Here is a 16,203-nt window from a genome sequence, read left to right as displayed (position 1 = left end):
AAACTAATAGTAAAAAACCCAGCAACACCTCCAAACTAATAGTAAGAAACCCTGCAACACCTCTAAACTAATAGTAAGAAACCAAGCAACACCTCCAAACTAATAGTAAAAAACCCAGCAACACCTCCAAACTAATAGTAAGAAACCAAGCGACACCTCTAAACTAATAGTAAAAAACCCTGCAACACCTCTAAACTAATAGTAAGAAACCAAGCAACACCTCCAAACTAATAGTAAGAAACCAAGCAACACCTCTAAACTAATAGTAAGAAACCCTGCAACACCTCCAAACTAATAGTAAGAAACCCTGCAACACCTCCAAACTAATAGTAAGAAACCAAGCAACACCTCTAAACTAATAGTAAAAAACCCAGCAACACCTCCAAACTAATAGTAAGAAACCCAGCAACACTTCCAAACTAATAGTAAGAAACCCTGCAACACCTCCAAACTAATAGTAAGAAACCAAGCAACACCTCTAAACTAATAGTATAAAAACCCTGCAACACCTCCAAACTAATAGTAAGAAACCAAGCAACACCTCTAAACTAATAGTATAAAAACCCAGCAACACCTCCAAACTAATAGTAAGAAACCCAGCAACACCTCCAAACTAATAGTAAAAAACCAAGCAACACCTCCAAACTAATAGTAAGAAACCAAGCAACACCTCTAAACTAATAGTAAGAAACCAAGCAACACCTCTAAACTAATAGTAAGAAACCAAGCAACACCTCTAAACTAATAGTAAGAAACCAAGCAACACCTCTAAACTAATAGTAAAAAACCCTGCAACACCTCTAAACTAATAGTAAAAAACCCAGCAACACCTCAAAACTAATAATAAGAAACCAAGCAACACCTCCAAACTAATAGTAAAAAACCCAGCAACACCTCCAAACTAATAGTAAAAAAACCAAGCAACACCTCTAAACTAATAGTAAAAAACCAAGCAACACCTCCAAACTAATAGTAAAAAACCCAGCAACACCTCTAAACTAATAGTAAAAAACCCTGCAACACCTCCAAACTAATAGTAAAAAACCCTGCAACACCTCTAAACTAATAGTAAGAAACCCAGCAACACCTCCAAACTAATAGTAAGAAACCAAGCAACACCTCTAAACTAATAGTAAAAAAACCAAGCAACACCTCTAAACTAATAGTAAGAAACCCTACAACACCTCTAAACTAATAGTAAAAAAACCAAGCAACACCTCCAAACTAATAGTAAGAAACCCTACAACACCTCTAAACTAATAGCAAGAAACCCTGCAACACCTCTAAACTAATAGCAAAAAAAACCTACAACACCTCCAAACTAATAGTAAGAAACCCTGCAACACCTCCAAACTAATACTCAGTAAAAAAAAACATAACACCTCCAAACCAGTACATTCAGTACTTTGTTCAGTGGAGCAACAAAACACCAGAAAACAACAGCAATATTGACAGAATCAAAAAGCTTTGATCCAGGGATGAGCTACTGTATGATTATGTTGATATAGAGCTGAAATACAGGCTTCATGGGAGACAGAATACAGGTAAGACTTTCTTTGAGTCACTTCTGGATAATTAATAATAATACTAATAACTCATTTAAACTACCTTTCAATAATGAGTTATATATGATGCACTGGAGGCATACATACATTTATATTCACTCATATGGGTCATCAGCCATTATGAATGAATCAAGTGTTATAATGCATTGTACCACCAATGTCCATCCAACACATTCCTAAAAGGAGCTATGAGCTGTTATGGATTTTTTTCCAGCAATGCTTATAAAGGCTACGTTACGGGGTGATATAACTAAGGTACTATAAATGAATCTACTGTGGATGTTTCATAGAAATCGTTGCCACAGAATGCAACATTTATAGAAAAACACTTTGTTAAAACAAAACCATCATTAGTATGCTACTGGAGAAGAGAGGACATCACACAAGTTTCAGTGACCTTATTAGCACCTTATTAGCCAATTAGTCTGGAAGATATCAATATGTGTATTTTATCAATGAGAAATGGGGGTGGCTGGGGGATAGGCGGTTCCAACCAACCATTATCTGCTGTGTAAAATCTTCTTCTGTATCATTGTGACATAACACTGTTTGGATTTAACAGCAGAGTATGTAAATGGTGAGAATGTTTCACCCACACACACACACAACCACACACACACACAACCACACACACACACACACAGCCACACACACACACACACACACACAACCACACACACACAAAGCAACAATGGACTAACAAGACGGGTAGTTGAGCTTTTTAGAGAGCTATACACACACGCACATTCATGCACATTCACACACACACTCCCACACGTACACACACACACACACCAAGGCTAATTAGGCACACCTGTTGTAGAGGCGGGACACAAAGTGTGGCGTGCAGCATGGCGCTCAAGGCCATCACCGGGAGACAGATGCTCATTCCCAGCCTGGCACTGATGTGACGCGTGGAGGTGAGGAAAAACAAAGCTATGCCAAAACCATTGTTTGTCACACACACACACACACACACACACACACACACACACACACACACACACACACACACACACACACACACACACACACACACACACAGATGCAGGGGAGCCTTCATTTAGGAGACCATAGTCTATAACAGAGTTAAAGCAGCCATTTCCTCTTTACCTTGCAGGCTACTGGCGTGTCTTTGGCATCATTAAATTGAAGACTGTTATTTTATCAAATCAATTCTCTGCAATTATTATTACGTGATTAAACTAATCATGTAAATGTAATTAACTAGGAAGTCAGGGCACCAAGGAAAATCATCAGATTACAAAGTTATAATTTTTCTAATATAACTTTTCCGATATTTTAATATCTGATCAATTAGTCTTCTAATTAATGAATTATTCTTTACCTCACGTTAGCCTCATTCCAAACGCCGTAAATTGTTGGCTATCTGCATGAACCCAGTCTTTACTATGAGTCATCCATACACCAATTGTCTTAATCATTTATTTACTAACTAAATAATCACAGAAATGCATAACAAACAAACAAAAGTAGATATGGTTACAAGGAAATGATCGAGGATGTGCCCTAGTGGGCTAAACCGATATGACGGTTTGGTAGACAAAGGGACTGAGAAGGCCGGGAAAGACAAAACACACTACACAGTTGATAATTATAATAATTGAAATGCTAATCCTTTGCACATGAACGCTCACTCATTCGGGAATAATTGCAATCAGTATATATATTTACGCTCAGTGTGTCTTCATGATCTCTGTTGGAATCGTCCGCCTTTCTGTTGGAAAGTTCATCTGAACTTCTCTTTGCGTCCCTGGAGTCTTCGTGGTTAGAATGGGTACTTCAGAGTTCCATTCAGAAATGTTCTTATAGAATAGATGTTTTGCCGGTTGTCGGTCTTCGCATTCAATGGTACATAATTCCTAGCTGCAGACTAGTAATTAGTATTGAAGAGTTGCTCTTATTCTGTCGGTACTGATAGTCTCAGAGTTTAACCACGTGGTATAGTTAAGAATTCAGCAACCATTACAACCTTAGCATGTCCTGAGGTTTTTCTGGTCTCTACTCAAACCTTAGCTCCCTCAACTGACCGAGGTAGGCATGGTCTAAAGAGGATTGCTCCAGGTGGGGGTTGTATTCAGAACTGTGGAAAAGCTGTCCCATGACGCCAGATCGATGTCTGTGCTCATGGGGGCGGGCCAATGACTTAGTGAAACTTTAAACAGAAATACAATTCTCTCACATTAAAGGTTTAAAATCACAATACACCACTTCACAAATAGTTTCATCTTTACTCATTCATTTTATACAATAATTAGATGCAAGCCTCAGAACAGAGGCTACTGTATAAACAGAGTTATGGTAATGTCGCTGTATTGTCTTTCCTGAGGTCACAATCATAAAACAAAATGGACCGGTCGTAGCTGGATTCTCCACCGACCGTTTCCACATTCTCCAAAACATGGATATTGTTCAGTTCTCAAGTTCTGTGATGTAGAAGAAGTTCATTTGTTCTACTGTGAAACTCTCTCTCTCTATACTGCCTGGCCATGAGGAGAGTCTCCTCTAGGAATGTACGACCTGAGATAACAGAACCTGGGTGTAAGAGGGAGAGGGGGGGAAGGCACTCGCTATACCCAAAGAGGGCCATGTCATGACACTACACACACACGTGCACGCGCATAGCCACACGCACAAGCACACACACATCATCAACAAACACAGTGTGTGTGTGGTAATGCCAGAATATTGGTTATGGCAGATGGAGGAATGTGGGAGGTGTATTATTACACACCACACTAAAGCTAATTCCTAACAGCCATTGTTGATTGGCAATAACATTGAATTATATTGTATTCTACACAAACACACACACAGACACACAAACACATCTCTCTTTCATACAACCCCACAGCCATAGTGATCTGATGAACACCAACTCTTCACTCAAGCCTCTCCTTTAAACACACACTCACACTAACCCCACAACCAAAACACACCCCCCACCAGTGTTGGTAAAAGTACTCAATTCTTATACTTGAGTAAAAGTAATGATAGCTTAATAGAAAATGACTCAAGTAAAAGTGAAAGTCACCCAGTAAAATACTACTTGAGTAAAAGTCTAACAGTATTTAGTTTTAAACATGCTTAAGTATCAAAAGTAAAAGTATAAATCATTTAAAATTCCTTATATTAAGCAAACCAGGCAGCAAACCAGGCAGCAAACCAGGCAGCAAACCAGACGGCACCATTTTCTCGTTTTTTTTTATTTACGAATAGCCAGGGGCACACTCCAGCACTCAGACACAATTTACAAATGAAGCATGTGTGTTTAGTGAGTCCCCCAGATTAGAGGCAGTAGGATGACCAGGGATGATCTCTTGATACGTGTGTGAATTGGACTGTTTTCCTGTCCTGCTTGCTAAGCATGTAAAAGTACTTTTGGATGTCAGGTAAAATGTAAGGACTAAAAAGTACATTATTTTATTTTGGAATGTAGTGGAGTAAAAGTAAAAGTTGTCAAATATAAATAGTACAGTACAGATACCCCAAAAAACGACTTAAGTAGTACTTTAAAGTATTTTTCCTTAAGTACTTTATACCACTGCCCTCCACCACCCAAAGCCCCCTCTCCCCCCTCCATCAGTTTCATGTATGACTACTAATGCCTGACTATAACCAATCCTGCTGCAGTAGCAGAGTTAGTGGCTCACCTCCGGCCTGTTCCTCTCCTGCCTGGCCTGTCTCTTTAAAACAACGAGGACAGTATTGTCAGCTCATTTGTCAGCTCCCAGCGTACACACACACACACACACACATGCTCGCGAGCACACGCACAAGAGAAAGACACAAGTGGAGTTGTGAGAGCAGGGGTGCAGGGAAGGAGCGTCAGGTACAGGGACGTTTCAAAGGAAACCGGTATCTGGGGTAAAGGAAAGTATACAATGTAGCCAAAAGTGATGAGTGCAACCAAGGTGAGTTTGAATTGGAACAAGCTAAACGGATGTTCTAAATGAACATTCCCTTAAGGAGAACAGAGTGCAGATAGCTCCATTCTCCTTGTTTCATTGTGCGCTCTCATTTCACCTACAGTATATAACCAGCCCCTTTCTTATGCAAACACCAACACTACCATTAAAGAGATATCACACACAAACTACAGCATTAGTTAGTATCTTACCCTGAAAGTTATCTATGAGCCATACACTACTTTCAATATAATGCATCTAACTAATGTTGTAATATGTGAAAACTATCCCTTTAATCAACATAAACATTTCGAAGACCCAGGGGCCTTCCAGATATCCAGAAAGCCTGGGGCCTAGAGTAGTCACCCTGCCCAAGGAGGGCTCCCTCACCGTGGACAGGCAGCTCCTCTGCTCCCTGATGACGGCGCAGCAGCCCAGGAAGCCCGTGACCATGACCAGGGCCCCGGCCAGGATGAGGATGTAGGCGGACACGGCGAAGGTGCTGGAGGCCAGCAGGCTCAGGTAATCACTCTTGTCTATCAGGGTCCAAATGCCCACGCCCATCACCGCCGCTCCACCAACCTGAGGAGAGAGACAGGTTGAGGTCATGTGTTCCCATATGTTTGTTTTGGCTTTACATGTTTCATGCCAATCTAATTGAATTAAATTGAATTGAGGAAGAGAAAGAGAGAGAGAGTAGGAACAGTGACAGGAGGGGTGTGAGGGGGGAGAGTGTTGGCTGTCAACAAGTGAGTCAGAGAGGGAAAGGGGAGACAAACAAAGACCAAGAGAGGGAGAAAGAGAGATAGAAAAACAAAGAGGGAGAAAGAGAGACAGAAAAACAAAGAGAGGGAGAAAGAGAGACAGAAAAACAAAGAGAGGGAGAAAGAGAGACAGAAAAACAAAGAGGGAGAAAGAGAGACAGAAAAACAAAGAGAGGGAGAAAGAGAGACAGAAAAACAAAGAGAGGGAGAAAGAGAGACAGAAAAACAAAGAGAGGGAGAAAGAGAGACAGAAAAACAAAGAGGGAGAAAGAGAGATAGAAAAACAAAGAGAGGGAGAAAGAGAGACAGAAAAACAAAGAGGAGGATGACAGAGAGAGAGAGAGGGAACGCAGTGTCAATAAAGTGAGTCAGAGAGGAAGGGGATATGCACAAAAACAGTGAGAGAGAAAGAAAGGAAGAGAAAGAGAGAGAGAGAGAAAGGAAGAGAAAAAGAGAGAGAGAAAGGAAGAGAAAGAGAGAGAGAAAGGAAGAAAAAAGAGAGAGAAAGGAAGAGAAAAAGAGAGAGAGAGAAAGGAAGAGAAAAAGAGAGAGAGAAAGGAAGAGAAAGAGAGAGAGAACGGAATAGAAAGAGAGAGAAAGGAAGAGAAAAAGAGAGAAATGAATAGAAAGAGAGAGAAAGGAAGAGAAAGAGAGAGAGAGAAAGGAAGAGAAAGAGAGAGAGAGAAAGGAAGAGAAAGGAAGAGAGAAAGGAAGAGAAAGAGAGAGAGAAAGGAAGAGAAAGAGAGAGAGAGAAAGGAAGAGAAAGAGAGAGAGAGAAAGGAAGAGAAAAAGAGAGAAATGAATAGAAATAGAGAGAGAAAGGAAGAGAAAGAGAGAGAGAGGAAGGAAGAGAAAGAGAGAGAGAAAGGAAGAGAAATGGGAGAAAGGAATAGAAAGAGAGAGAGAAAGGAAGAGAAAGAGAGAGAGAAAGGAAGAGAAAAAGAGAGAGAAAGGAAGAGAAAGAGAGAGAGAAAGGAAGAGAAAGAGAGAGAGAAAGGAATAGAAAGAGAGAGAAAGGAAGAGAAAAAGAGAGAAATGAATAGAAAGAGAGAGAAAGGAAGAGAAAGAGAGAGAGAGAAAGGAAGAGAAAGAGAGAGAGAAAGGAAGAGAAAGAGAGAAAGAGAGAAAGAAAGAGAGAGAAAAATGAGAGAAAGAGAAATGTAGAGAAATGGAGAGAGAAAGGAAGAGAAAGAGAGAGAGAAAGGAAGAGAAAAGGAGAGAGAGAAAGGAAGAGAAAAGGAGAGAGAAAGGAATAGAAAGAGAAAGGAAGAGAGAAAGAGAGAGAAAGGAAGCGAAAAAGAGAAAGAAGAGAAAAGAGAGAGCGAAAGGAAGAGAGCTGAGTGACAAAAAAGGAGAGAGAGCCAAACAGAGCCAGAGTGGAGTGATTTGTTTCCATTAACAATGGTGGCCACATCAGAGGGGTGACGTGGCGATGCCATTCATCTGTTTTCCCATCTCTGTCATCTATGACACACCCGGACGTGCAGGAAATCCCAGGGAGAGTTGCTCCTATTCAGCCTTCCATCCCTTTCCTCCTCCTCTACACGCCAAGCCCCTGCTCCCAAACAACAAGCACTGCTGCTACAGATGTAGGATCTTAATGTGATCCCCCTGTTGCAGAACTTCTCTGCAATGCAGGAAATGTCAAACATGAAGCGTATTTTAGGTTTAAAAAGGCTTCTGACGTTTGTCATTTCCACTGGAAAATGTATCAACCCCTATAAAAATGTCCATTCATTATAATTTGCATAATAACTCATATTTCCTGTTGCTGCAGGATTATTGGATTATTTTCCTTCTGTAGCAAACTGGCTCAAATTCAGATCTGACATCTGTAGTGCCAAAACAACATGCCATGGGAAAAGGTGATTGTTTAAAGGAATGGGCAACTCTGGAGTATTAGTAGGTAGTATCTTTGGGTGCAGAGTTACAATATAGAGAAACAGGGAGGCTGGGGCTGTGGCCGTTGGGGAAAGTGGGAGGCATTACTGTTACGCAATGTGGGGCTTGAAGGGAAGTCGTTAGGTTAGTGTGAAATGTAAAGCGAGAGACATAAAAGAGAACCTGTTTGAATCTGATCCCTTACTCTGTAGACAGAGAGCAACTGTTTTCAGGCCCAGCAGAACATAGCTTTAATAGTTAACTGTGTTATTAAACATTAAACGTACACCAGCTGCCAGGGACCAGGTTTGATCCACAGCCCATCGGTTCAACACCGACAGGCCATAAATATTAGAGTACACTGGGCCAAGTCCATTTCTTTGCGCTCCTAAATGTAATCTCCCACTCCATTTCTCTGTCATGTTTTTTCTCTCCCTCTGTGTCTCTTTTTCCTCACTCTGTAACTCTCTCCCTCTCGTTCCTCACCGTAACTCTTTCCCTCTCGTTCCTCACCGTAACTCTCTCCCTCTCGTTCCTCACCGTAACTCTCTCCCTCTCGTTCCTCACCGTAACTCTTTCCCTCTCGTTCCTCACCGTAACTCTCTCCCTCTCGTTCCTCACCGTAACTCTTTCCCTCTCGTTCCTCACCGTAACTCTCTCTCTGATTCTCTCGCTCTCTCGGCTAAGAAAGAGCAACACAAGAAGTCACACAAGAAGTCTAACTTTGATGTAAAAACCTGTCAAATATCATTCTTCCCTGTGCATGCCTTCGTGAACGTTAACCCAATTCACTCTCTCCCCGAGTCCCCTCTTAAATAAATCAACTATGAACCTGTCACTGGAAGAAAACTATTGTTTCTGTGTACTAGAGGTTTAATACAGCCTGATCCCAGATCTGTTTTGTGCTGTCAAGCCAACTCACTTAGTCTTTCCCAACACAAAAATATCTTACCAGGCCAGTTTTTCAGGCCATCTTACCAGGCTAGATTGCTACTCACCCAGAAGAGAAAGTTGAAGACAAACAGGAGGGCTTGCTAATTTGCTATAGCCTGATCCCAGATCTGTTTGTCATGTATAGCAAACTCCTATGACCAACTCCCATGGTTGTTGGCTACTGCAGCACAAACAGATGCAGGGTAGCTTGCTAGTGCTACTCACCCAGAAGAGGACATTAAAGACGAAGAGGAGGTACTTGAGGCAGACGGTCATCCAGTCACCCTGGTCGTCTTTGTACACGGCCGTCATCTCCCCTCCACAGCTCTGGACAGACAGGGCACAAAACTTCAACTGGCAGTTCTGAATCTGAAGTACTTGACTGTTATCATTACAGTCAGCAGGGTTGAAAACAGGGTAGAAAACCCCAAGCAGCAGTTCTCACAGACTTTCTGTTCTCACAAGATTCTCCAAAGTTTGAAGAATATTCTAAGAACAGGGTACAAAAAAATCAGGCCAGGAGTTCTGAGCACTTGACAGTTCACATAGCATTTCAAGTGGCTGAAAAACGGTCTAACAACATAGAAAATGCAAACCGGTTATTCTAATGCAAATTAAGACATAAAATGTGGGGACATTTTGAGGACAATAACACATCACACAAGGTATGACATGAGCAGAAACAATAACCCAAATCACAGTCAGTCAAACTGTTGTTGGTTACTTCCTCCCTTCTGCACAATAACTAGCAACTGTAGCACACCAGACAAGGGACATTGACTATCCTCACACTCTGCGAACACCCTGTGAAGAGGCGTTGGGTGTTATAACAAAAGCCAAAACAAAGGTATTTGTGGAGACATGCACACGCACATGCACACGCACACACACAATCAAATTAAATAGAGGGAGAAAGATGCTGCTGTAACGGATGTGAAACGGCTAGCTAGTTAGCGGTGTTCGCGCTAAATAGCGTTTCAATCGGTGATGTCACTTGCTCTGAGACCTTGAAGTAGTAGTTCCCCTTGCTCTGCAAGGGCCGCGGCCTTTGTGGAGCGATGGGTAACGATGCTTCGTGGGTGACTGGGTGACTCGTGGGTGACTGTTGTTGATGTGTACCTGGTTCGCGCCCGGGTATGTTATACTGTTACACTGCCAAGCCTCTGAAGGCCTTTGATCCACACATCGCCATGACAATATCACTGGACAGCATCACTGAACAGCGTAATCTAATATGACATGGCTATCCACTTCTTCATTTCTCAGACCTGTCAATCATGAGCTACTAACAAGAGTCAACTATTCCTGTCTGTCTTTATAGACTAGTTATGCCATTTTCATTGCATAGAATGGTTCTAGTCACTGTGGCACACACTGTGCCATGTGGATAGTACTTCTAGATGCTGCTGACCACACATATCCAATAACAGCAACAGGTAAATAAATTATTCACAGAAGTGGACTTGACTAGAAATACATAAATCATTCATTAAGCACACACTTGCAGCACTTTAAATAAAAGGTGAGCACTTAAGCCTGCCACATTGATCTGCCAATCAACAGACAGCAACGAATGCCACTGCAAGCCTTTGGAGACTTCTCTCAGTTCCATCTCAAGCTAATAACAGTGTGTGTGTGTGTGTGTGTGTGTGTGTGTCCATCCTCCCATGAGAAAATATGGCAAGCTGCTAATTATAGATTAGCCACATTGATGCCTAGGAGGAGTTTAGCTCATGCCATTACAGCCCAACTATACACATTGCAGTAACACATCTGCAAAAATGGCTTTGTCTATCAGCTGGACTAGAACTAAACCCTAAACTGCATCAAAACGGTTTTGTTTTCTTGGTATCTGTATCTTTAATTGTGCTGGTATGTGTTTATAGGCTACTGTTACAACACCTAAAGCTCCCTTCTATTCTATTTTACACTGTTTGTTTTATATATTCTATTATTTTCTGTATTCATTCTATTCTACTCTTGGGGAAAATACAGTGATTATAATCTATTAGATTTTGATATTCTACTGTTTGTATTATATACTCATGCTCTACTCAGCTCTTGTCATATTCTATTCTATTCTATTCTAGGGGAGTTCTTTGTGAAGTTGCTGGCTCAAACGTTATTCAGCACAATGGGTGTACTGTGTGTACTGCTCCTTCAAACCAGTGGCTTTGGGCTATAGGGAGTTCCAGTACACAGGGAATGGGTTGAACTGTCTGAACATGCATTATCAAAGCGCACAAGCTGTGAAATGGGACTTACAGGCTACCGGTATGTCGTTCACTGGTTGAAAACAAACGAGCTGAAAGTTTTGTCCTCGGACTAATAAATCCGTTACTGTGTAACTTTGATGGGACAGACAAGAAACAAAAACAGAACATTCTAGAATATGCTTTGGACAGAATGTTTCACAAGTAGGCTACCTATGCAACCAGCCAGGCCAGCCGGCCAGCGACATGTAGCCTGTAATATTATATCCACGATAACATGGTACATGCAATCACATGTAGGCTACCCACCCTGTGTGAACATATGTGATGGATGTATGTTTACGGGCACTTGTACGACCAGAAGGCAGGCAGGGTCCGCGAAATCGATTTTCCCCAGCATAAAAAAATCAATGAAGAGATGAGTGCTTGATAAACTTCATTTCAGAGAAGGGATCCCCACCGTCAATATGAAAATCTAAATTGCCATAGATCATCACGTTTGTCTATCTACGTAGCGTCCATTTCGCTCGCGGATCAGTGGAATAGGCTGGACGTTGGTTTGCAGACTCACTTTTAACGTTCTGACTGTCTACAAAACCGAATAAGGAAACCGGTGCCTATGCACTAGACAATATTTTCAAAACATAAAAAATATGATTTCATTATTAATTTCCCATAACGTCTTGCTACATTTGGAGGCCATGGACACTGAGCAGGTTTCCCTATCAAAACACCGCACACTGGATGCACTTGCATTGAGCTGCGTGTAGCAGACAGAGTTCACGAAATTGCTTATATTTTTAGGATGCATCTCAATTTAGGAAAGTAGCCTTAATTACCTCACTCACCAAATGCACGGCTTGCTTCTGAGGGAAAACGGACAAATAGCCGTCTCGTTATTGTAGCATAGGCTATGTGATTCAATCAGGCTTGTTGCTTCCCTAGCGTCCAGTCCGTGGAGAAGAATGAGGGGTCATTATGGGGTGAAAAGGAAATGAATGAAACTACCCGCCCCCATTGGATTGGATACTATTGAAGCCGCAGTGCAACTGTTACAGTGCATTGGCCTATAGGCATATACAATGTAACAAGCGGTTATTACGTTGTTTTTCTGTGTTTATTCACACAAGTGCAAGTCTAGTAAGTGTGTTACATATTGTCTTGTTTTGAGTCTTGTTTGGTGATAATATCAATCCAATGAATCAAGTGCACCCTGTAGATGAGGTTTATGGGGTTTAAAAAATACACATTCTGGGAAAATATTGTTATTTACCCAAGCAAAGTGTGGACTGATGCAAATCATTTCATTTGACACCTCATGCGGTTAGTGCATATTTTAGAGACTGATCGGTGGTAATTTGAGGTTTAAAAAACACTTCACGTCATCCATTCTGATCAAGTGGTCAACAAGGAGGCGCGGGCGGTTCTATCAACACCCCTCTTCATTATGCAAACTTGATGAAGTTGCCGGCTCTCCGAACCCCACAGGCTAAGGTTAATTTGGTATTTCAACAGAGAGCAGAACATCATTGATTTGACTGGCGTGGTCAATTATTTTAAGAATGCTGAAAGTGAAAATGAGTTTGGGTCACACAATGAATACAAAGATGACGTCGAAAAACAAATCGGAGGTAACAGCAGTATGATTGGAAATAATGGGGTTTTTCTGCAGGGGGAGTTCAGGTCGAAGCAAACCTTCACAAGCACAAATGAACATTCCTAGGCCTCAGCATGGCTGTGGGTTCTACATGACAATTACAGGGCACATGGAAATATGTTGTGGTTTTGGAGAAAGTGCCACATAAGGTTATAATTCAGGTGTGTATGTGAGGGAAATAGTTTGGTTGAGAGGCCTCCAGTTGAATAGCTAGGGCAATTGGGAAATAAATGCCCAAATGTCATTGTGTCAGATTGGTAAACCTTTAATCTTTCCCAAATATGAATTGATTGAAAAACAATAGAGAGGGCCTATCATAATTGTTTATGGCTACAAGCCTATTGATCCTAGACTGGTTCCAGATCTGTCTGTGATGTCTTGTAAACGAGGTCATTGTTACGCTGGGGTTGGAATGACAGCACAAACAGATCTGGATTCTGGAACCAGGTTATATTTATCCTGTTGCTCAGCTCTACGTTTATTTTTTTCAATGTTGTGTTCTCCCTAGTTTTTCCACATACGTTGTCTTCAGATTGCTTCCTTTCTAACAAACAGGATGACTATTGTGTATTCCCCTCTAACCTCATCTCAGTAACCCAATAATCCCCACAGCCCATTAGGAACTGATGAAGTGCCACCAAGAAAGGATGTGTGGATGTTACCTGCTACAGCAACATCAGTCTCCCCAAACTACATTACAGAAGGGGGTGCTATGATCCATCATGGCTTCTGTGTTTCACTGAACTAATGGGCAGAAATCACAAACACAGCAGCTGTTTATGAGAGGGAGATCATCACAGCTCTGAATTTGAAGCCAATTTTAATCACACTCTGGAGAGAGAAAATAAACTATGAGGCAACTCAAATGAGAGAGAAATAAACAGCGTAAATATACTTCCTTCTCTCAGAACTCAACTTATTTATATTCCTCGCCAGCACCTGTCTGTCCCTTCCCATTCCACCGTCATTAGTTTATCGGCCATCGTTTGTAGCCCGCTAAGCTCTTTAATGCCTTGTATCGCAGGAGGGGCTAAGCTTGGGCCACGGTCGAGCAGACAAAGTCAAAGACAGGACTGGCAGAGGAGACAACAAACACATCTATCTGTCTGTGTGTAAAGGGGGTGGGGGGGCTGTGTGTGTATATATAGAGTGTGTCTTTATGTGTATGTGTGTGTGTGTGTGTGTGTGTGTGTGTCTCAGTCAGCTTCACTGTAATGACAGTGGCGTCTGTGTGATCATTGCTAACAGTGTGTCCCTCTCACTGTGACAAAAGGACATAAAATGCACTTTAGGAGCCTTCACACTGTTTTTCGCCTTCTTGGTATTCGTTATGTGACCAGTGGCAACCCACCTCCACAAATTTCTTGTTAACAAACTATAGTTTTGGCAAGTCTGTTAGGACATCTACTTTGAGCATGACACAAGTATTTTTGACAACAATTGTTTACAGACAGATTATTTCACTTATAACTCAGTGTATCACAATTCCAGTGGGTAAGAAGTTTACATACAGTCAACTAAGTGTGCCTTTAAACAGCTTGGAAAATTCCAGAAAATGATGTCATGGCTTTAGAAGCTTCTGATAGGCTAATTAACATAATTTCAGTCAATTGGAGGGGTACATGTGGATGTATTTTAAGGCCTACCTTCAAACTCAGTGCCTCTTTGCTTGACATCATCAGAAAATCAAAAGAAATCAGCCAAGACCTCAGAAAAATATTGTTAGACCTCCACAATTCTGGTTCATCCTTGGGAGTAAATTTTACTAGGATTGAATGTCAGGAATTGTGAAAAACTGAGTTTAAATGTATTTGGCTAAGGTGTTTGTAAACTTCCGACTTCAACTGTATATGTACTACCTCAGTCCTAGCTCGCACATTAATGTCTTCATTGAAATTATGGATTGCCTCTTATCAGCTCGTCGTTCCCTTATAGTTTGTACATCTCAATTGTCAGTAGAAACACCATTTGTTTAAGCAAGTCAGCCATGTCAGCTATGTTTTTTAAAAGGCAGTAAATGAGGCTGAATGAACTGTTTCGCTGCCAGACAAGCCTCCGCTGATAGCCAGGGTAGTGGTGGTAAGGATTCACTCCATGGTGCTGAAGGAAAGCTCTGCTGTTGGGACAGCTTTATGTAGACCGTAACAGTTTGTCACACTTTTTGTCACCATTATAGTGCAATTAATGTATTGTTTAGTGTTGTGTAGTGACTTTGCTGGCATGTATCTAAAAAAAAAAAATTTGTTTGCCCCACCAAGATTTACATGCTAAAATCGCCACTGTGACCCAATCTCCTTTTCACTTCCATCATTATTTAATTGACAACGCCAGTCAAATCAATGATGTTCTGCTCTCTTTTTAAATATCAAATTAACCTTTGTCTGTGGGGGTCGGAGAGACCGCCACTTCATCAGCGGGCAGACTACTTTGCATAATGAAGAGGGAGCTGTTGTTGATAGAACGCCTCCTTGTTGACCACATTTTTTCGAAACCTCAAATAACCCCAAACCAGTCTCTAAAATATTAATTTCACGCATGAGGTGTCAAATGAAGTTATTTGCATCAGTCAACACTTTGCTTGGGTAAATTACATTATTTCACCAGAATATGTATTTTTTTTAACTCCAAAAGCCTAATCTACAGGGTGCACTTAATTAATTAAATTGAAATAGTCAACAAACAAGACTCAAAACAAGACACTGTGATTAAAGGACACAACACGTGAGGGAATGCACTTTACACGCATTCACACTGCACCTTAGCCCAGGGCTAATAGCCCTGAGCTAAGGGAGATTTAGCCAGGGCTAAGCGAGTGTTCACACTTGCACATTCTAGTGGGTTAGCACCAACCTTAGCCTAGAGCTATCTGGCCCTGAACCAGTACCTGTGCGTTATATATATGTTTAATGCCCAGAAAGCGCCAATTCAAACTTCCATTTACTAGCTCTGCATGCGTTATAATGTCAGAATAAGTTTGTTGATCACCAAGTTTCGCTGAGCAAATATTTTCCTTTACTCCCATTAAGGCTGGCCGGTATGTACTTCCAGAAAAGGTCCAAATAAAAATGTACAAGCAACTGAAAAAAATGCTTTTTCGGCACCTCCAATATAAATCACTCATTACTGCCACGCACAGGTCAATACATTGGAGGCACCGAAGAGGCATTTTTTTTGGTTGCTTGTAAATTTTTATTTAGACCTTTTTTGGAAATACATACCGACCATAACCCAAGTAAATTAAGATAGTTGCTCAGCGAAAGT

At 41.3% G+C, this 16,203-nt stretch overlaps 1 protein-coding gene across 4 annotated transcripts in view; it reads right to left on the bottom strand.

Annotated features, from left to right (window-relative positions):
* The window catches only part of LOC139378426 (tetraspanin 11), a 37,905-nt gene extending 25,660 nt beyond the window's left edge, over window positions 1-12,245 (bottom strand). For 2 of the 4 annotated variants that reach the window (XM_071120590.1, XM_071120592.1), the window contains exons 1-3: window positions 12,134-12,245; window positions 9,298-9,399; window positions 5,885-6,076 (exon numbers count right to left, since the gene is read on the bottom strand). In XM_071120590.1, coding sequence (XP_070976691.1) covers window positions 5,885-6,076; window positions 9,298-9,384 — 279 coding nt within the window. In that variant the 5' untranslated portion in view covers window positions 9,385-9,399; window positions 12,134-12,245. Of the gene's footprint in view, window positions 1-5,884; window positions 6,077-9,297; window positions 9,400-12,124 lie in introns of all 4 variants that reach the window. The other 2 variants (XM_071120591.1, XM_071120593.1) reach the window with 1 other exon arrangement.
* Between the last annotated feature and the right edge of the window lie 3,958 nt (window positions 12,246-16,203).

This window comes from Oncorhynchus clarkii, chromosome 21 (assembly GCF_045791955.1).
Source record: "Oncorhynchus clarkii lewisi isolate Uvic-CL-2024 chromosome 21, UVic_Ocla_1.0, whole genome shotgun sequence".
NCBI classification, from domain to species: domain Eukaryota; kingdom Metazoa; phylum Chordata; class Actinopteri; order Salmoniformes; family Salmonidae; genus Oncorhynchus; species Oncorhynchus clarkii.
The sequence above is the reverse complement of the archived record's forward strand: the minus strand, read 5'-3'. Positions and strand labels throughout refer to the sequence as shown.